Raw genomic sequence first — 21251 nt, forward strand, 5'->3', positions numbered from 1 at the left:
TTCCCATTAAATCAGACAGTGCAGCTAAGCCAACCTAGCAGATATTTGCTGCCCAAAGGAGAAGTCTGGCTTTGACCCGAGGGTCAGCTGGCTCAGGGATCCAAACAAGCCAGGGGCTGCTCACTTTGATGTTCAGGAGAGAGGCTTGAGTATATGGGATTTCGGCTTTTGGGGGTGTGTGTTTTACTAATTTAGCTCTGTGGATAGTGTGTCCGTAGGCTCAGGCATTGCACTGCTGTCAGCAGAAGAAAGAGGATGGAAACGCATGGTTCAGATGAGAATAGCATCGCTGCTTTTTGGCAGTTGATATTACTATATTGGCTCAGCAGTATCATCAGTCTGCACCCCGAGCACTTGAAGTCACTCTCTCTTTACTGCACGTTTCCCATGCTTTCTCTGAGCAGATTCTTTTCAGAGGCTTACTGCTGGATAGCAGGATTTATTAAAATTGAAGTGCTGCTGTCGTACCTAATAACAAAGTCCCATTATTTTGTATTTTTGTTGTTTTTACAGTTATTAAGAACTAAGAACTTCATCATATTAATGTCTTGGTTTTTCCATGTTTGCCTGATGCATTGAAAGCAAATCCTTCTGTCTTATGACAAAGGGTTGCCTTACCTTTAGAGCTGCTAAAGGAATTTGTGAACACAAAATATATTTAATAAGAGATGCAATCTCGAATATTAGTCTTCTTAATTTAAAAAGCAGAAGAAGTAGCATAGGTGTTTGGCACAGTCTGCCTAAGAGGGTAGCTGAAACTTCAGGAAACTGATTTGAAGTTTGTTTATTACTCCCACCTGTTGACAGTATTTTATATATAGAATCCAGGAGAAAGCTAAAATTCATTCATTTTGAGCTACTTGAAAATTCTTAAATAGTATGTATTTTTCAGATTGATGTCATTGATGTGAGAGCACTAAAACATTTCTGAGTACTTTCATTAGCATTTCATGTCTTTATTTAGTAAATTACCTACAGTGTACTTTATTGACTTTGTAACAAGCTTAACAAGCTGCCTTTGTTATTCTTCAGAGAAAATAAAGTTCTTACTCCACCCACTGAAGAATGGAAAAGAACAACTTTAAAGTTAAACACTGTTTGCCATTTTGCTTAAAAACAAGAAGAGATACTGTGGGAGTTTGAAAAAGATAAGGCAATTCTAAGTCGGTGGTTTGTGCTATATAAAACAGTAGACAGCACATTTTTTTTTTTTATTTTACAAAGTCAGTGATTGTAAGGGAAGAAGAAGATATTTTCATATCTGATAATGGACATCCCTCTCCGTCAATTGGACATACAGGTTTTCGGGGTGGGGGTGAAATTTGAGGGGGGGATGATTGCTCCTAACTCCTGAACTAATCAGAGAGCCAAGTCTGAGCTGTAAAAATATGGTACCTTTGGCATAAACTAGTATCTTATAACCCCTTGCTTACCTTTTTTTCAGCTTTTCTTGCAGATGTGAATCATCAGTTTTGTTATGGGAATCTCTAGGGTCTTTATTTTGTGTTAAAACTAGAGCCTCCCCCCCTCCCCAGTTTGTTCAGTACTTTTCATCCAGGCAATGTTGTTATTCATTTGTCTAGACATATCAGTGTCATTCTTTTCACTTAAAAGCATATTGAATTGTACTTGAGCACTTGACAGCACTTACTATGAAACTATGAAACTATGAAACTTCTACAGGCTGGGTTTCTGTGCAAAGTGTCATCCATCAGTTGTCTTCTTTGAATCATGCAAATACTAAAGTTGCTCCAGATTTAAAACAAAACCAAAAGAAATATCTGCATAATGCATGGTACCTGGGCTTGTTCCATGCTTCAGCATCAGTCTCGCTTTTAAAACGTTTGTGCATGAATCAAAGTGTTAAATTAAGAGTTGCCAGTTCTAGCAGCAAACTTTATCTTAAGATAAGCTTTAAACAAGACAGAGGTTTTCAACAGGAAACACAGGAAGCTCAAGAGGTTATCCTGGCCGAGGCTGAGAGTTTGGGGGGGGAGGGTGGGGGGAGTGGCATTAGACTAGCAAATTATTAATGACTCCTAATGCAATGCATAATCCATTTTCCAGTTAAATGTGTTATTTACCTTTTGTTAAGCTTTCCTTTTCTCATTGCTTTATAGATTTTATTTTTTGTTTATGGATTATTTTTTAACTTGTTTCTAAAATTACTATCACTAAATATCTGCTCTGCTCTCTCCTAGGAGTTTGGCCCGAAGGATCGGATGGGACAGACATAAATGCCCTTGTCAGATCCCATAACCGAAAAGTGATAGCAGTTGCTGATGATTTTTGTAAGGTCCATCTCTTTCAGTATCCCTGTTCCAAGCCAAAGGTAAGTCTAGACCAGGGTAGTCTATGTGCTTGATTGCATTGCATGAAGCTTTCCTTGCCAGACACCTGCTTCCAGCTTGGTTGTTTTGGGACCTGGCAGCCAAATGACTAATTTATGTGCAAGAGACAAAAGCATGGTTTTCCCCATGAAGTTAATATAAAAAGTAGAAAATATAAAATAATAGAAAATATAAAATAATATACCTAAAAGTGAAGTAGCAATAGTTATCCCTAAGTTCTGGAGCAGAGTCTTGATGGTTTCTGTTGGCTGTCCTTGGTGTTAAGTCCATTACGTTTTGCATAAAGATCTAAACGTGTCCCAAGTTACAAGCCTTAAGAGGAGAGCATGTATTGTGGGAGGAGAAATAATGTGAATATAGTTATTTACTCTTATGTGGATAAAGAGCTCTCCTGAAGGGCTAAACAAAAATAGTAGTAGTCTTGGATTTTGGTATCATGTGCTCTTGTAGTCAAGCATGTGATTTATCTTTCTGCCTGTCTTCCATAGGCTCCAAGTCACAAATACAGCGCTCACAGTAGTCATGTGACAAATGTCAGCTTCACCCATAGCGATGGTCACTTGATTTCAACTGGAGGGAAAGACATGAGTATTATTCAATGGAAACTTGTGGAGAAGGTACCTCTACCACAAAATGACATTATTGTAGACCTCGGTGCAACCAAAGTGCCCATCCCTGCCAGTGAAAATGCTGTACAGTCTCCTGCACCTCTTCCACAGCCTTTTAATGAAATGAACCAAAATGAAAGTGTAACTGGCAGCTCTCCAGCTTCTTTGGAGAGCAACTTGGAGCAGTCTGCAGAGGCCAGCGAAGAGCAAAGCGAGGAGCAAAGCGAGGGGAGCAGCCTGGATCCCGCCGAGCCAGGCTATGAGGAGCCCTCAAACGAGACGAGCGAGGAGCACAGCGAATCCACGGTCACTGAAGAGCAGCAAGATAACTCACCGGTGTCTTAATACTCCCAGCTCAGGTGGTTGTTATTTTCCCTTGGTGTGCGTGCTTTCATTACAGGGTGAGGGTTCAAATAGGGAAAAGTAGCTGAGATTCATGACCACTCCAGCTTTTGAGTTTCAGTGAGATTTTTAGTCTGAGCTTCAGTTCAATGTGTGGAACGATCCCAAGGGCCTGGCTTGATGGTCTGTATCAAGATCTGGTCACAGTTAGTAGTGGACATTACCATAGATCCATTTCAGTTCTGAAATTGCTGTCAGGAAGTGGCATGAAATATATACTGGAAAAAAGGTTAGCTCTGGGAATTAGCAGAAGTAGGCCACCTTAACTATGTGAAAGTGCTTTCTGAAAGAACGAAGCTGATGGGAAGCGCTGAGCTGTTCCAGCTGGGGAGTACTGTGCTGCTTTTTCCAGGTGCGGAGGCAAACAACAAAAAAAAACAACCAAAAAGCTCTTTGTTAGGGCTGTTTTCCTTTGTTTTTTCTTGATGAGGAAAATAGAGGAAAAACAATGTAATGATGCCACATGTATGGCAATGCCTTCTTGATCTAACACATATGCAATTTTCTAACACTACTAATTCCTAGTGGAGTCTGGATGTGCTTGCAGTTGGTCTGCCCTGGGTATTGCTAGTTCTAAGGCAAATCCTGTCAAGGAAAGGTGTCGGCTGTTCCATTTCCACAGACTATTTAATAACAGACTAACCAAATACTGGCGTGTTTCACTTTTCATGACCTGAAAGTTGATTTAAACTGTAGGACGTAATTGTCTCTTCAAAGAATTGCTTGCCTAGAGAGTTTGAAACTCTCTCTAGAGAGTCTTTACAGTGACTTTGATGTGAACAACAGAGGAAGCGTGGCAAGAACACAGATTTCAGATGGGCTCCAGAGTTAAACCTTAAGCCTTCAAGCAGAACTTGCTCCATCCCTAGTAGGAGAAATATAAATACAGGTAACTTAAATTATTAAATTGGTGCTTAGGATTAGTGTATTAAGTTCATAATTTTTTCTTCTGAATTTTTAGAGGTAACTCTAAGAATCATTAAACTGCAATCTCTCCCCCCCTCCCCAGCTCCTTTAGCAGTTGTGGTATAAGCATACAGTAATTTAGATGATGATGTGATTTTTTTTTTTTTTTTTTTTTTTTTTTCCCTAGACTTGCTGTTCTATTATTCTTGTGATTTTTGTTTCCACCCCACCCCACCCCTCCCCAGGTTGCTCTAAGCCATGCAGCTCTCATGTGGCTATACCTGGCCAGTTACGGGATATCTTGGCATTTGTTATGCATTTGGAAAGTACTTTTTTTACAAAGTTTGTCAGATAGCTACATTTTTTTCTTAAGTGCATACATTTCCTACTTTAAAAAGATATAGATTTACTGACAGATACCCATTTCCTATGTACTTGTTTATATTTTGATTACATAGAATTTTCTTTTTTAACTTGCTGCATTGTGCTGGTATTTTAGTTCTTAGTTAGAATATCATGTTTAGAAACTTTGGATGAGTTCATAAGTCTTAATTGTGCAAGCGTTTACGTGATTGTGCCATTCCAAAGTGCATCAAAACTGTCATTCCCTTACTAGTATCTTCTCAGGAGAAATGCTACAGATCAGGTATTTAGTCATCATTTGGAAAGATAAAAACAAATGGACTCCCAAAGGACATTTAGAACATTTATATATAAAATATATAAATATATATATATACACACACATACATATATAAAAAAAAAAATATCCTCTTGTTTACAACAGTTCCAGAAAACCTCAAAGTAGTTCCCTTCAGATGGAGGGAGATATGGATTCCAAGCAACCCATCTGTTTAAACTGTGCCCTGTACATAGAGTTTTACTGGAGAGCTCTAGTATGCCTGACTTGCAAATTTTCCAGACAGCAGCAATGGAAGATAAAGGTCAACTCATCAAAGTACTTGGTTCGAAATGAGGAATATGCTGTAGGTTTAGAAAATAATCTTAGTAAAGGAGAAAGGCTTTTTAGAGCTAATGAGGCACAGAGCTCTCTCTGTCATTTTTATGAACTCCATGTAAGCAACACATTTCTTTTTGGAACATCTGCCACCTGGGGTTGCCATGTAAAGTGAGAGTTATAGTTGTGATATTCTTGTGTTTGTAGTTCAGAAGACTCTACTAATATGCAAAAAGCCTTACAGCTTTCAATTGCTGGCAACTACTGTTTAACAAATAATTAAATCTGTGATAATGGATGGAAATGGGTGGGACTATGTAACTGTAGATGTTTTAGAAAAATAATTGTGAATGAATTATGATTAAGAGTGTTTCATGTGAAGATGTTTGAGCCATTTCTATCTATCATGCATTCCTGTCTCAAGGCAGAAAATTTTGAAGATTAAAAAAAAATAAAATAATCAAAATAACATGTTGCAGTGTCTTTCTCCATATCTGTTCTGGTTCCTTCTGTATATAAAGTGGATGACGTGATCGCAGTTGCAGTGTCTGTTTCTGTGATTTTGGAAGAACCTTTTTATGTTGTGCTTTTTTGATAACCTCCCAGACTGCCTAAAAATAAGTTAATTCAGCATCATGAGTAATGCTGGCACTCCTAAATATTGATCTTGTTTACTTTTTGAAAGTTTTATGACATTTCCCTTTTCCATTTTTCACTAATAGCCTACTAGCATTATCCTACTGTAGCTAATTGATGGGCAGCAGGAGATTACAAATAGGTGTTTGTCCTGATGCAAAGTGCAGTCTACCTTGCAGGAATCGGCCAGAAGCTTTCTTCTAGAAGTCATGCGAAAACTGCAAGCTTGTTTTGAATATAACATGTTAAATACCACGTTGCTTCCACATTCCTGATAGTCTCTGTCCAATTGCAGATGCAGAAGGTCACAATATGCTTAAAAATATTCCTTGTGAGAGATTCTCAGTCTTTTAAAAGGCTGAATCACCTCCATTTCTTGCAGCTGGTTTCTGTCCTTCACAAAAGGGGAGGGTGGGCGGGCTGGAGAAGAAACCAACCTCCAAGATAGACAAATACCTCATGTTTGTCCTCGTTTAAAGGAAAAACAAACAAAAAAACATCACTGCCACCCCCTGAGTTTGACTGGAAACCTTGACGACTCTTCCGCCAAACTGTCAGGAGAATGCTGCTGTTCTAACTTGAGCAACAAGCAGATGTCCTAAGGTCATGCTGTGTGCTGTTTCCAGCACACCCGCAACATCACGTACCACTTTGCAGTGGGGGCAGCCGTGCCGTGGTGTGCTTTTCTAGGCTCTGCTCCCTTTCTCTCCAAATTCAGCACAAGGCTTTTGCTACCTCTTCTCCTGGGATGCTCTGTAAGGCAGGAGTCTTCCTGAAGGGCAGGTAAGCTGGTCCTCCTGAAGGGCAGGTAAGCTGGTCTTCTGTGAGCCTCCCTCATGATGGAGGCAGGATAGGGCTCCAAGTGCCCCCTCTTATTTGGGACAGCAGCATCTGCTGCCAGCTTATGTAGCTGCAGCGATGGTATTTGTCAAGTGGAGCTGAAGTTCGGGGTGGAAGCTCCACTGAAGACATAAAACTTTTAAACAACATCCCCTTTTACACGACTGAAACATCAAATTCTTCATTAAAATGTTTGTTTAGGTTGCACGATAAAATACTTGAATGTTAGGAAATGCCAAGCTTATGGATTCTTGCACTATGCATACATATTAGGTGCATGTCATGGAAAGTGATACTGGGTTTTACATATAAAAGGCACTTTTCAGGATATGACCAAAAACTTTGGGGTTTTTTCCCTCACACAGAAATTGCACGATAGGTGAGGAAGAAGCTGGAGGGAGGGATGGGTGTAATGATGAACCAAGCATTTTTTTAGGTTTGATCTTACTGTAATTCTCATTATAAATAACAAGTGCTATTTTTTGCATATGATGCATGTCAAGTTCCAGTCTCATTTTTTTTAATCATCCCTGGAAGCATAGATTCTGGCTTTGTCTCTGAAAATAAGGCAAAAATTAAATTGTTACATTGATTGCAGTCTACACTGAGCAGCATGTTGTATTTTCTACTTTGTGCTTCAACCTGTAAGATGTGTTACACCCCCTTATATTTCCTTCAGTTCGTGCAGGATTTCAGTTGAATCAGGATAAAAGTAGAACGTCCTTGTGAAATTCAAGCTTGGCCAGAGCCAAACAAACAACAAATTCTCCTTTCTGCTGCCTCATGCCAATAAAATGTTGGTTCCTTGCAATGAACAGATTAATGTTACTTGAGATGATGGATTTTATTTGCGTGGTATTTGTGCTGCTTGTTTGCTTTCCTTCTGAGCAAGTCTGAGCCCATTGCCTAATCTGTATTTCTGACAGATGTTTTATGTACTAATACTTTAATCAACTGAGAATGAAAAACTGCTTACAGTAGGATTATATAATTTAGAAGACTGGGCAGTGTACACATTTCAATGCACTTAATGTACGTGGTGGTGTCTTCGTGTGTGTACACATATACAAGCATCAAAGAGAGATGGCTGCTCAAGGCCATTTTTTTTTTGTTCTTTGAAAGAGAAATGTGGATGACTTCACGCTGTAGTGAATTAAGAAGGTTTAGGAGCACAGGGAAAAAAAGGCGTTCCCAGCAGGACGGCAAGGCGAGAGGACTGGTTTCATCAAGGGGTCTGGGAGAGGAGGCATAGCAGTGAGCTGTGCCAGAGCTGCGTTTCCTAGGTTGGGTCCCCGGTACCCTCCTGTGCTGGTCCGGCTGCCCCACTTCGTTGGGATGGGCTAGGCGGAAGCTCCTGACACATCCCCTAGAGGTTAGAGTTCCGTAAGTGATATTTCACAAATGCAGGACATTTTCAGATAAATGAAAAGCCCCTTCAGAGGTCTGCTAACCTCGTCACCTTAAACTTGCTCAGTTACTTTAAACTGAGCGTTGGCCTCAGCTGCTTCTTTATAAAGAGAGAGAAACTTAAAATCGGGAAGCTTTGCTGCCTCCTGGCACAGCTGAGCGTGTTGCAGGAGCACTGTGGGGGAGGAGGGATGAAAAGCCTGGTTGAGGAGAGACTCTGGAGGATGGATTCTTGTTGCCATTGAAAAAGGAGGGGAAAAATCAAGTCAAAACAAAAACCTCCTGATACTGTACTTAAGGCACTGTGTCAAAATGACTAAACTGATTTTAAGGAAAGAAGGGGACATTATCACTGGGTAATTAAAAAAAAGAAAAGGAAATTAACTCTCTTCCCCACCCCCCCCACTCAAAATTGCACTGTGTTAGGTTTTGTGTGTGTATGCTAAAATCTACAAGAGCTTTCACTTCTATTAGAAGTACTGTGTGGTTACAGGGTGGTTTTGAGAAACAGCATATTCATGGATATTTTGGCCAGTTTTGAATTTTAATAAGCAGTTCTAGAAAACTCATTTTCTTCCAAAAAGTTCTACTAGCTAACCAAAATCTGGAAAGAGTGTACATCTTCAAGGGATGCGTGTGTCCTTGTGATTTAAGTGGTGGGTTTTACAGCCCAGCAGCCCCTTCAGAAGGGGACCTCTGGGCATTTCCCAGCTCTCACCAGACGAGTGATCTCCTGCAGAGTCAGCGAGGTCTGTGCCTTGTTAGCAGCCTCTGCTGCATACCTCTGTGTACGTCATGTTATTTTGCTCTCTGATAACCACCATGCTTTGTTGTTTCTTTGAGACTGCTGTAAAAAAAACCTTTCTGTAAATTCTTAAAGACTGTCTGAATTATAGTCAGTTACCTTGTCCCAGCTTTATTTTTTGATAAAGTGCCTTTAAGTTACTATTCCTAGAACATGTTTTTGTATGGTGAGCCAAGTAAGTGCTCCAGATAGCTCTTGAGATACTGTCTTCCCTATTGCGGGATGCTTCAACATTTCGCTGTTTCTGTCATGCATCACTTGTTTTGCAAGTTGACCTTGCTCTGAATCCTCCATGTCGCGCAGCCCGCTCTTCATCCTGTGTACACCATTGCCCTCACAGGCTAAAAGCAAGAGGTGACATTGCTTTTAATGCTGCCTCAGAATTTATTTCAGCTTCCTTTAAATACGCCATCTTGTCATTCCAGTTAGTGTCTCTGTGTGTGTGTCCATCCCCTTTTTTCCCTCCCACAGCTCTCAAATAAGAGATCAGTCCTTGCACTGGCAATAATTTTTCCTTTTAGTCTCTTTTAAGTCTATTCACACTTTCCTATGCATCTGTAACTGCATAGAGGAAAATCATAGAGAAGGAAAATCATAAGCTATCTGCATCAGAGAAGCGATACAGCTTCAAAAGCTATCTAGTATATAAGTACGAAAATCCGTAGTATTTTGTATTATATAAATAAGTGTCTCTGGTAGTGTGTGAACACTGACAGTAGAATTGGGAACTTAAAAAACTGTATCCTAGGTAAAAGGAACTTGGAACAAATTTGGTGTTACCAGAGAGGCCTGGAGGCTCGCCTCATTGCTCAGGAAAACAAAAAAAACCCAAACCCCAACAGCTAAAGCCTTCAGCTTTAGCAAGGCAGACAAAAAAAAGTTTTCAGTTTGGCAGTGAAAGGGGAGGGAGCAAGCAGAGCCACGCGGTGTTGTGTGTGCAGAGGAGGTAACTGTATGCCAAACTTGCACTTACTATGTTTATTCTGGTGCAGAGATGGGTAAGAGAAGCCTCCCCGCTGTGCGTGGGCACTCTCTTTTCTAGTGCCACTGCAGATTCTACCATAGGCAGAATTTCAGTGGAAAACCTTGTTTTCAGCAGTTGGTTAGAATTTTTCCTTGAAGAATTGGACCACGCAGAATTAAGACTGGAGAGAGCAGTCAACATCTTGTCCATTCACAGGTATCCAACATTGCTAACGCTAAACAGAGATTTGTCATGAACGTTTGATGTGAAATGGCTGTAGTACACACAGGGTGTTGGAAAGGATCCCATTTGCCCTAAGTTTAGCAAATGGAAAATTAAATGTCAATTGAGCCTGTGAAGCTGGGTTTCTTATGTCAAAAGTTGCAATGCATTTTTTAGATTGATTCACAAACCAGGAGATATACAGTCCTGTGGATTTTCTGACAGCTGGGAGGGAAACAGATGTGAAGCACTTTAAACTTCCAAAAGCAGCATACCTAGAAGGGATTTTTCAGGACAGATGTCCGTTCCACCCTTTGCCAGGACCATACGGATCTGCTTACAATATATTTTGTGCGTGTATATGCACATTAAGTTCTGCTTATATTGACGTATTTTGAATTAGACTCAATAATTCTCTAGGAAAAAAAAAAATCCACAAATAATTAACTTCCAGATTAGAGGCCTCTATTAGAGGCCTTTCTAGAGTTGTGCCTCTGAAACATCTTTCCCTGAGTAAGGTTCCTTGCTCTGATAGATTTTTTTTTTTTTTTTTTTTCCAATTATACATAATGTTTCAAAATGTTTTTTGTCTCTTAAGAATATTATGACCTTCCAGAGTTAAATTAAACCAAAGCCTGTCTCCCTAACCATCAAAGTGGGGAACGGCTGCAGCTCACATAGGCCTTCTGTCTTCTGAAAATTTTGGCTAAGGCTTCAGCTGTCAAGACAAAATCATCCTGCACCAACATTGCAGTTACAGCCTAAATAGGGCTGGTTGCGTATGTATGTAAATGCATACGCTTAAGGGGCGGGCGGGAGGTGGCTGTGCAGGGCTGTCCAGCCGCGGCAGCTGATGGGGCGCCACCAAGGCCGCCTTGTTTTGGTGAGTGCTGCGCTATGGCACGTCAGCGTTACCAACCCATGTGACGTTCCTGGAGCAGTTTCTCTTCCTCGGATTACTTTTTCCCAGAGTGTTTCCAGTTTAGCGGCAGCACGCAGGCTATCGCAATCCGTGAATTTCTCAGAAAGGAGGGGAAGAGGTTTTTATACACAGCGTTCTCATTTACTGCTTTGGTTTTTACTTTTTTTTTCCCCCTCATTCTTCCACAGATTTAAATTTGTTTGACTCGAAGTAGGAATGCATTGTTACGAAGTCTGCCGCAGTTTGACTGGAAAGCTTATTCCTGTGTTCCCTCCATCGCTTTGGAGCCTGACCAGTGTCACAGATTTTAACGTCACAGATAGCATGAAAGACTTTCTGTTTCAGCTCTGCTGTAAGGAAAGAACTAGGGAAACCATGGACTGTATCCCATTTTTGGGTCCTGAATTATTGCCAATGACAATATCTCCCCACTGCATGCACTATCTCTCCAGAATTACCCTGTGGGAATAAATCATAACCGTACAGCAAAGAGCAGAAAGGATTTTTGTGCATAAGGGGGAGGGATGCAGATGGGGAGAGCTGCCATAAACAGCTTACTTGACAGTCCAGCTTTTTGCTGAATTGAAAACGTTTCTAGAGACTTGTCTTGCTGTAAATAATGGGAATTGGCTCCTGAGTTTTAGGCAAGGTACATCTGCGTGAAGTTGTATGTGCAGAGAGCTTGGCCTGAGGGTGCTGTGCTCTATGCACGTGTTCTTGCTGCACATCTGTCGTGCCGCGTCTCTGTAAAATACGTATTTAATGAAATGTGCATGAAAGGGGGGCAATGAATATCACGTGTGCAAAGGAATGGGTGAGTTTTTGATCAGCCCAGCATGCAACTCTTTTGTAATCCTTAACCTGATTTGTTTCTTTTCCCTTGTTCCTTCAAATGTTCCAAGGCCTTCCATGAGGTTTATTCCTGCTAGTGCTCAAGGAGTTCCTGTTCAGAGTCATTTGCAGGGCGGAGCTGCATTTAAACAGCAATAAAATGCACTATTGTTTTCTCCTGTGATCCAAAATCGATCAAGATACTGCTGGTGGTTTGATGAAACATTATGGTAGTGAGGATCGTTACTGAATGTAATAGTGAAGAAAAGCCAGTTCTACATAGCAATGGCAAATAAAAGCGAACTGCAGTAAAGGCATACCATTTTTCATACAGGTATGTAGACATGATAATTAGACTTGTTTGCCCTTAGCAGTTACTTTGGCTCAGTAACGCTGATACTTGTGTTTCCTTGACTCTCATGCATCAACCAATGACCGTATATGAAAATAATGACAATTCCTGCCTCCTGATCTGTCGTGCTCCATAGGAACTTGTGACTTTTTGTTGACGTTCATTTGGAAAAAAAATCCTTCCCTTCTTATCATGAAGATGCTGAATATTTATTTGCTCTGTATTGTTTAGCACCTCTAAAATTCACCTGGTCCTGCTGCCACAGTTTTAAAAACTAAAAATAAAAAAGTCTGTCTTGGCTGAGGTTGCACACCTGAACAATGTCACACTGCTGTGAATGTGGCATCCACCTTGCATTTCATCACAGGGTATCCCAGCAAGCTTCTTTACAGGAAGGAAATTTTACACCAGGCAAATTTTAAGCTAGCATTACCAAATATTCACTTAAGAAATTTCACAGGTACAAATTTAAGCTTTGAAGTGGAAAGGTGACTCTGAGAATTGAGTACGAGAAGGAAATATGTGGTCTCATTTGACTGATAGAACAAAAGAAGGGGATTGCACCACTGAATTCTCAAACATAACAGGCAAATGGTCTCCAAACACTGGTATAGGTAGCTGAGTTAGTTCAGTAGTGAATGTGTTCTAGGAAATAAAGATATGTTTCTTGAGTAATTTGAAAACTGAAAGGAGGGAGAAGGCTGCAAAAGGGGATTTGCATGGATGGGTCATCCTTCTTTTCCTAGGAAACGAATGTACTCACCACTACAGCGCATTGCAGGCTAGACGGTGGTTTTGTGATTCTCATTCTCTAAACTACAAGAATTTGACCTTTTAAAAGGGTCATTTATATTCTAGTAGAGAAAAGGCAATAGGAAGTGTATTGTGCAATGTTTTGTCAAAACTTGTTACAAAGCAGACTTTCCTGAAGGATTTTCCTCACTGATCATTTTTAACTGATTTTTTTTCAGTGGTCATTTTTTCTAGGGCCGCTAGAATAATCTCTGACCACCACCTCGGTGTAAATTAGAGCTGGACTGATATCCAGCTGTGCTGCTGCCTTTCTTACCAGCAGGTGAAAAATTTGCCTGGGTAGAAAGATGCTCGTACCTCCCAACTATAGAACTGTAAAACTCCTATACTCAATGAAGACAGGAGGATGTGCAATGAGACTTTTATTTCTCATGTTGAAGCCAGGGTATAGCTCGGGAAACCCTGCAGCTTTGCAGAAATTTCTACAAAGACATTTCAAATAATTTTGTTAGATTTTTCCCCTTTATTGATGAAATCTTTTGATTAATTTAAAGTGCCTTCGTTGTAGCTGCAATTATCTAAGTTGGCTCTGTGTAGCCTTATGCTAAGACTGAAACTTAACCCTGCTGCACAGTTGCTTTTTAACTTTGGGAATGTTTCCCAAAAATATACCCTGCTCTGGATATATTTTTCATGTTATTTATTTTTACTTTCTCATTCACTTGCAGAACATCTGGTATTTCTCTTTGCTGCAGGTAGAAACTCTATTTAATCTCTCTACCAAAACTTTGATCCCATGGTGAATGGTATCAATCATCAGGATCTCTAGTCTGGGCAGTGGCCAAAAAGCTGTTTCTTTCTCTTTTTCACCAGAGTAGACTGTGTGTGTGTGGAAATAGGAGTTTGCCTCTCAAGAACGTTTCAAGATGGGTTTTTTTTCTTGGTTTTTGGTTTGTTTTTTTTTTAATTAGCAAGTTGTATTTTGATTTAGCTGGCATATAAGGCTTAGATTAACCCTGCATATTTTGTGGGAAGGCTTTCCACAGGTAGCCTTCTAGCACTGACAATGTTTTGTTGCCACGTTGGCTTGTGAGCAAACACTTCTCTCCAGCTCAATCTCTGTGTTGCAAACAGCTTCATCAAGAAACGGTGAAGGGCAAGTGAAATTCTGCAAAATACCTTCAGCAACATACTAAATCAAAGGTATTGATCTCTGCAGATGATGAAAAGCCATTACACTGGTGAAATGCAGGTGTTAGGTCCTTGCATCGAACTTCTTGCTGCTGCAGTCTGCTTCTGTGTGTGCAGTGTGGGTGCAAGCCCCTCTACGGTGAGCAGCTGCACTCGGCCACCATCAGGGAGGCTGAACTCTGCCTTGTAAATTAAATTCAGCTGCTCGATCTGATAATCCACAATATGGAACCAAACGTTTGTATTAGTTTGAAATTTTCTTTGTATATCATACTTCTAATGCACAAGTTGCTTGCTTTCAGCCTTTTCACTGAAGGAGGAAGAAGACCTTCTAAATCAAGTGAGATGTCCATGTGCCTCCATGAAGCTGCGACAGTTTGCACCATCTCCAGATGAGGCTGGCGTGTGACAGTAGTGCTGCTGGCTGTCCGGGAGAGCCCAAGCAGGGAGGACAGTGCTGGTGCAAGTCTGCATGGCACAGGAAAAGGTATGTACGGGCTCTGCTCTGCTCGGTGGCATCTCATTTCCTATCAAATCCAAAATTCAGACACAGACTTTTCAAAGGCTTGCTAGCCATGGCAGGCTCTAGGTAGCCTTTGAACATTAGTTTTGTTTTCTTCTTAGCATGCTGCACCTTTAAAATTTTCAGCCGAGGCCCTTGGAGGGATGCATGTATTGCTTGCTTTGCTGAGCTCTCCTGGAGGGGAGAAAGGCCATTTTAATGGGCAGCTCTCACTCTGCCTCTTCTAAGCTGGGAAAGACAGACTTGGCAGTGAATTATTGGGTTTATTTTTCTGAAGGGACCATGTTTATGTTGAGGCAGTGATGACCGAGTATTAATAAGCTTCTTGTCAGAAAGAACAGCACTGAAATGGTCGAGTTTTATGGAGAGGTCTGTCTGCATACACATGTGAAGTCTGACCTGCCGTCCTGAAACTGCTGTGAGGTGGGTGAGGAGTCCTGCACAAAGCAGGGTCAGGGAACGAATGTTGAAACATTTAGACACTAGGGATATAACTCAGTTGCCTGTGCCAGATACGTGAAAAGAAAATAAGAACAAAAAGTAAACCCTCCAGAAGGAGGGGAGGGCCTGCATGCATGTTTAATTGAACAAGAATCAGGCATTTTAAAGTCTGAGAAAAACAAGCCTAAACCTTAAGCTGAAATGCTCTACAGCCATTTTGAAAGCCATTCCCTCCCCTCCAGCTGATATAACAACTGGAACCAGTTTCCACCCATGTTCCTCTTTTATCTGTTTCCCTTCAATAAAGTCTGAAGAAAGTATTTCCGCTCCCTCGCCCTCCTTAAACCAGGAGGCTGCCTGATATCCCCTCGGTCTGAGGGAAACAGAGTGAGGACTGCAATGCAATGACTTGTTCTGTTACAGTCATGCACAGCTCCTTATCCCCAGGACACAGGGTGCCAAAAGGTGACAGTTCTGTACACGCCTGCGACTGCCTCAAAAACCCAGTCTGAAATATATGTATGCTGTGGGAGAGAATCATGAGGTTTTTAAGCACACGTCTTTGAAAATATGAGAGCTTAAGAAGAATTGGGTCACATCTGACTGCTACCATCTGGCCCACTTCACTCCAAGATTACCCAGGAATGTATTTCACATGTGCCTTTGGAACAAGATTGTGAGCTGCCAAAAAGAAAATATTTTACAGCTGAGCATTGCATTTTGCTCTGAGCAGTTCAGATGCAATAACCCAAGGAGGAGGATTCCACCGGAGGGTATCACGCAGGCCGCTTGGGCTCAGACCCTTTGTTTTGTCTATGCAGTTTTGTAAGACGAGATTCCTTGTTGATTGCTGGATTGGGTTTAAAGGTCCTTGGTTGGGACAGAAGCTTCCTGAAGAAGAGAGGTCTTTTAAACCGGAGTCGTGAGTAGATGGCTGACCTTGTGTTAAACTGGAGTCCCGGCTTAAACAAGGCGGCTGACCTTGCGCAAATGGCGCCTCAAGAGCACCAGTGGAGAGAGCTGCGGCCGGGTGGAGACACCTTGGAGAGAGGCTGGAGACATCCGAGTGCTGCTCCCAACTCAATGGGGAAGCTTTCTCCAAAGGGCTTCACACTTGTGTATCTCAGTTTTCCTGTGTGTAGAATGAGGGCCTCTCATTTCTGTGAAACTGAGGTGTGCCGCCCTGCCAGAAATACCTATATATTTATATAAAGATAAATATTATTCAATAATATGTTTTAAAACATATAAAAATAGGTGTTGTGGTGATGATGATATTTACTTGCAAAGATGCACAAATTTCTCCAGGGCAAACTGGTATGTGGGCCAGGAACTTACACAATGAAAGAGCACGTTGTGCCTGTTATAGTTGGGGTGAAGTAGGTTCATTCCACACAGCATGAGAAACGCTTCTCAGTACAATGGGAAATGTGAGGGACAGCAGCACTTCCCTTTGCCTCCAACTGGGCATCCTGTAAGAGGAAAAGGAGCTTTTTGCAAATTACTCTAACCAGGATGGAGTTAATCCTCTCTCTGCCTCAGGCAAGAAGGTTTAGAGGACCAGAGGACCAGAGAGCTGAGCCAGCTGTGGAGGTTTCATTTCTTCCAGCATGCTGGAGGTGGTGGGAGGCTGAGGTTAATGAAAGATGTAGGCTCTCCGGGGGACACTGGGATAATTCTGAGAAGGGGGTGAGAGTGCATCCTTCCCTTTTTTAATAATTCGAAGCAGCCACTGTTGAAGTTCAATTTTGTCTTATTATTTTAGGTTTTGAGTGAGGGGAGTTCTGCTTTTTAAGACTTAAAAAACGAAGAAATTTGATTTACTGTAGACTGTGAACTCTGTCACGCAGAGTGTGGTATGAAACTGTATGCAAGTACAGTTTGTTAGCTGAGGCCACCCGTCCTGAGCTTTGGAGGGTGCGAAGGTGTGTTGTGGGACCAGCCTGATGCTTCAAAAGGGTGGTCATGAGCAAGTTTTCCCAAGGCCACTAGCCTACAGAGGCATCTCTACACCCTGTCTGCTAATGTGCTGCTGGACTTGCACCAATTTCTTCCACCATGGTAACAATGGCTACAAATAGGCATGGTCTCAGCAGGGTGGTACCTCTCTTGTCTTTCAAGATAAGACTTTTGGGTCAGAGCAGATGACTTCTGGTTGCAACATGAGGAAAGTAGTTCAGGTTGCTTTCGTTGATACAGTAGTTGCACAGCAGACAAAGGGTTCAAATTGCTACACCTTTGTGTTTCATCCCTCTCAAACTCAACAGGTCTTAATCAAAAAATAAAAGAAAAAGCAACTCATGAGTCATGCTAATTTATCCCACTGCAAGGCTGTATTTGCCGTATTTGGAAACATTTACTAAGCAGATATGAAATCTTGTTTTTCCTCTAAAATGGAAGAATTTGATAACTTTAAGTCCACACTTGTAAATTATAACAGGCTCCAAATACCAACAGTGAAAGTCGTGTTTTGTGGCTTTGCTGCAGTCTGAAAGCACCGAAGAGGATGAGACAAGAATCAGAATAAGAATTCAGAATAATTCATTGAATTATTTCTTCATCCACTCTGCTGATTTCTGCTAGCCTAAAGATAGGCTGTGTTTTTCATAATAAATGTAACTTAATCTCAGCTTTCTCTCAAACACACCCAAGGAAGAACACAGCACTGAGCAGCAAATAGACTTTACCTCAGACTGTGTTTTTCTGGGAGTATCTGTGCCCCACCCTGGCAGTCTGTGTGAGCCAGTTGTTCATAATCACGTGTAGTGCTCACCAAGAGAAGGGACTGAGGTGCCTGTGGTCTGGGTATCATTTTCTGGGAAATTTTGTTTTACAAAACACCTGTTGTTGGGTGTGTTGAAGGTTTAAGAAATGTAAAAAAAAAAAAATTGACATGTCTCAATTTTTCCTTTGTTGGTCTCAGAGAACGTCTGCAGCATGGGAACATCATCCCAGCCAGGGAAATGCTTTCCCTAGCTTAATAGTAGGAAATGCTTAATCTCTGTTTGAGCTATCAGGGAACTTCTTCCTGCCCCCACCCTCTCTCAGCCTAAAATCTCCCTTGGAACATCAGTAAAAGCGTTTAGGGAGTGAAAACTTTTGCGTCTCTCATCTCTGTTCAAGTCTAAGGCCATTTTCAGAGCCCACAAGCAGAGTTTTCACCTCGTATTTCTTCAGGGAGCTGTGGGGCCTATAAAGATTTCAGCTGATTTTTGCTGGGGTCAGTAGATACCTTTCATCTGAAATAGAGAAGATGTTGCTGGCCCTGATGTGTTCACTTCAGCAGGGGATTTAGATTTTCTCTTGGTGGGAAAAAAATTAAATCCTATAAAGCAAAGTTTGAAATAAACATGATTTTTTTTTCTCCCACTCCTCCATTCTTGGGCATTTTCAGAGTAGTTTGAGCATAATTTTGTCAGTTTTCTTCTTCCATTCGCATATGTCATGTTACTTGCTAAAATCTAGAGAACGTGTAAGAGTCTAAATGAACTCACTTGGAAGTGCAGGGCTTTGTTAATGGCAAAGCCTTGTCAACTTTACAAAGAACATTCCCCTCTGTTATTTCATGTGCTTTCCTTGCACCCTCTCAGAGAGGGTGTGTTATACTGCCAGTACAACTGAAGAATTAATTTTTGGTGAATAATTTCTTAAAGATAAGAGCACGCCTTTTGAATTCAAACCCGCTTAGCACTAGGTGGCACTCTGCTATAATCTAAATTAGTTTGCCTTCATTTTGAAGTTTGGTAAACTTTCGGCAATGGGAACAACAAGGGATTAGATTTATCAGTAATTTACCGGGATAGGCACCCATCTTGTGATATGAGGGGAATTCTAACTAGATCGTAAAGTTGTTTGAGCCTCTCTAATGTCTGCTGGATGAGAGAGCAGGGAAGAAATTGGATCCATGTGCTTATTCTAATAGTGCTGTTCATTGTACTTACTGCTGAGAAATCAGTATGGTGTTTCGTGGGGTAAATAAAGTGGTGTGCTTTGGGGAAGTGTTACAAGCTGAGATAATTCAAAGCCACATCAGTAGAGAATAGGATGGGGATTCTGGGACACCTACTAAAAGAGTGCCCATTGTGCCCCATTTGTTCTTAGCACATTTTGTGTCGTGGAGGCTAGGAGAGGGGAAGCTGTGCTATTTATAATTTTTATTTTTTTGCATTGCCATGTTTTTTTCATTTTAATAGACTGAATGTATGGCATGTGCGAAGATTTTATAGAGACGTGGGTTTCTGGCACAAATACTACCTGGGTGGGTGCAAGACCAACTATTGGTCCAAGGGGAGGATAGGGCCCTGGTAGTGGGTAGTGATGTGGGCATGTTTGCAGAGTGAATCATTAGAGGAGGAAATTAAACCAATGGATGTAGGATTTGATCACTGGAACTCAGTTTCTAATGATAAAGAATAACCCGGAAACTTTGGAGTGAGACATTGTGATCCATCCAAGCTCTAATTCCAGGAAGAGGTATTGTCTGGGAATGCTGCTCAAGTTCCCCTCTAGTGACATCAACAGCATGACAAATGGAAGAGGTGTGCTTCTTGCACCACATACCTGAGAACGAGCTCTGAAATCCTGTCTCACAGGGCTAAATATGGGCAATAAGACAATTTCCTGGAATATGACTGAGTGAAAATCCTCTGTAACCAAATATTTCAGAGACTGAATCAGGTGCCATAATTTCAGTTAACAGAAGTTGCGTCTATGTTAAAAAGTAACGTGGCCCAGCAAGAGCAAGTCCACAGATCTAAACACTCGGTGCTGAACTCCTAGTGTCCATGCGTTACACATTTAAGTGCATATATATAGTTCAGGCTAGCTCTAGCCTGGGCCCACGGAGTGTCCCCTGCCAGCTGGAGGATGTTAGGTGCCTTCTTGAGGCTCATCTTCTAAGCAGGTTTCACAGGAAGGAAACCTGGTTTGCAACCTGTGGGACTGCTTGGGAATGTGAACCCAAGCATGCTCGGTGCCAATCAGAAGATTTGTTTTAAAACTTCTCTCCTGATCCAGGTTAAAAAAAAAATTAAGAAAAAGCCTAGAGGCAGTGAGACTGTGCCCTAGGGCAGCCAACATCTAGAAATGGAGCTCTCCTGCCTCCCTTGGAGGTGATCAAAGCACTGGAGGGTGTTACTGTTCTCTGTATCTCCTACCCCATCCCTCCTCATACAGCTGAGTCGCGTGTCATAGACTATCAGCCAGTATCAGTGATCAGCCCCTGGCAGAGTAGCACGAATGCTGCATGTGCTCTCTGCATACGTTCACACTCTTTTTTTTTTCATGGATGGGACAGAATTTGTGTATGTGCTGCTCATCAGGAAGAAATGGATAGTCTTAAAAAAACTCAGCTTGTGAATGCTGTTAAGAAAAATATTTGACTTGGAAAGTGACTGTCAACCATTGATCTTACGTCAGTGTTATTTCTGAGTGGCTTCAGAGGAAGGGTGACCTATTGCTCAGGACAAACCCAGCCCTGGGATTACTGCTTTGATGTTTGAAGTCTGATGATACAGATGTCCTATGTGACCATGAACATGAAGGCTGGATTCAGTCAAAGGCTCAGCTGCTTTAGCCTAACTCATCCCCTAAGTCACAGAGTTTGGGACCTGAGACTCTGCAGCCAGTACGTGACGAGACTTAGGATGTGAGATGGGCAAATGAAGCATCTCTGCTGCTGACCAGAGAAGAGAGAGAGTTGTTGGTTAAGCTGAGGCAGGTGGGGAAATTTCTTGTGTTCATCAGAGCTTAAAAGCGTGTCTGAGGCTGCTGGAGGTACCTGTCCTCTTGGGAGCTGGAGACTGGGGTCCTTGCAGTGGGGAGGCAGCTGAAGACATTTTCTGAGAAAGCTGACCAGAACTCACTGTTCATCCTTGAAAATAAGGCTGGCAGAGGAGGAGAAGGGCACTGTTTTTTATGAACTTATTTAGGTGTTAGATATCTTTGCCAAATATCTTGGGGACCCTGGGCTGACTTTCTTCCTTGGCATGTGGAGGTGCATGTCCAGATTCACCGTTCATTTGGAGAGGGCTCCAAGGCACCTGCAGCACCTGGCTGGAGGAGCTGCAGGGCTTCCACCTCCTGCCTGAAGCAACGCTGGTGGGCAGGAGGATGGAGGGAAAAGGGAGAGAGCCTGACC

The 21251-nt window shown here is 41.7% G+C and overlaps 1 protein-coding gene across 1 annotated transcript in view; it reads left to right on the forward strand.

The window, feature by feature from the left end:
• Positions 1-5622, forward strand: part of EML4 (EMAP like 4) — a 182996-nt gene extending 177374 nt beyond the window's left edge. Inside the window, exons 23-24 of the mRNA XM_068398931.1 lie at positions 2202-2332; positions 2840-5622. Coding sequence (XP_068255032.1) covers positions 2202-2332; positions 2840-3304 — 596 coding nt within the window. The 3' untranslated portion in view covers positions 3305-5622. The remainder of the gene's footprint in view (positions 1-2201; positions 2333-2839) is intronic.
• Positions 5623-21251: the final 15629 nt, after the last annotated feature.

This window comes from Nyctibius grandis, chromosome 1, assembly GCF_013368605.1.
Source record: "Nyctibius grandis isolate bNycGra1 chromosome 1, bNycGra1.pri, whole genome shotgun sequence".
Lineage (NCBI taxonomy): Eukaryota > Metazoa > Chordata > Aves > Nyctibiiformes > Nyctibiidae > Nyctibius > Nyctibius grandis.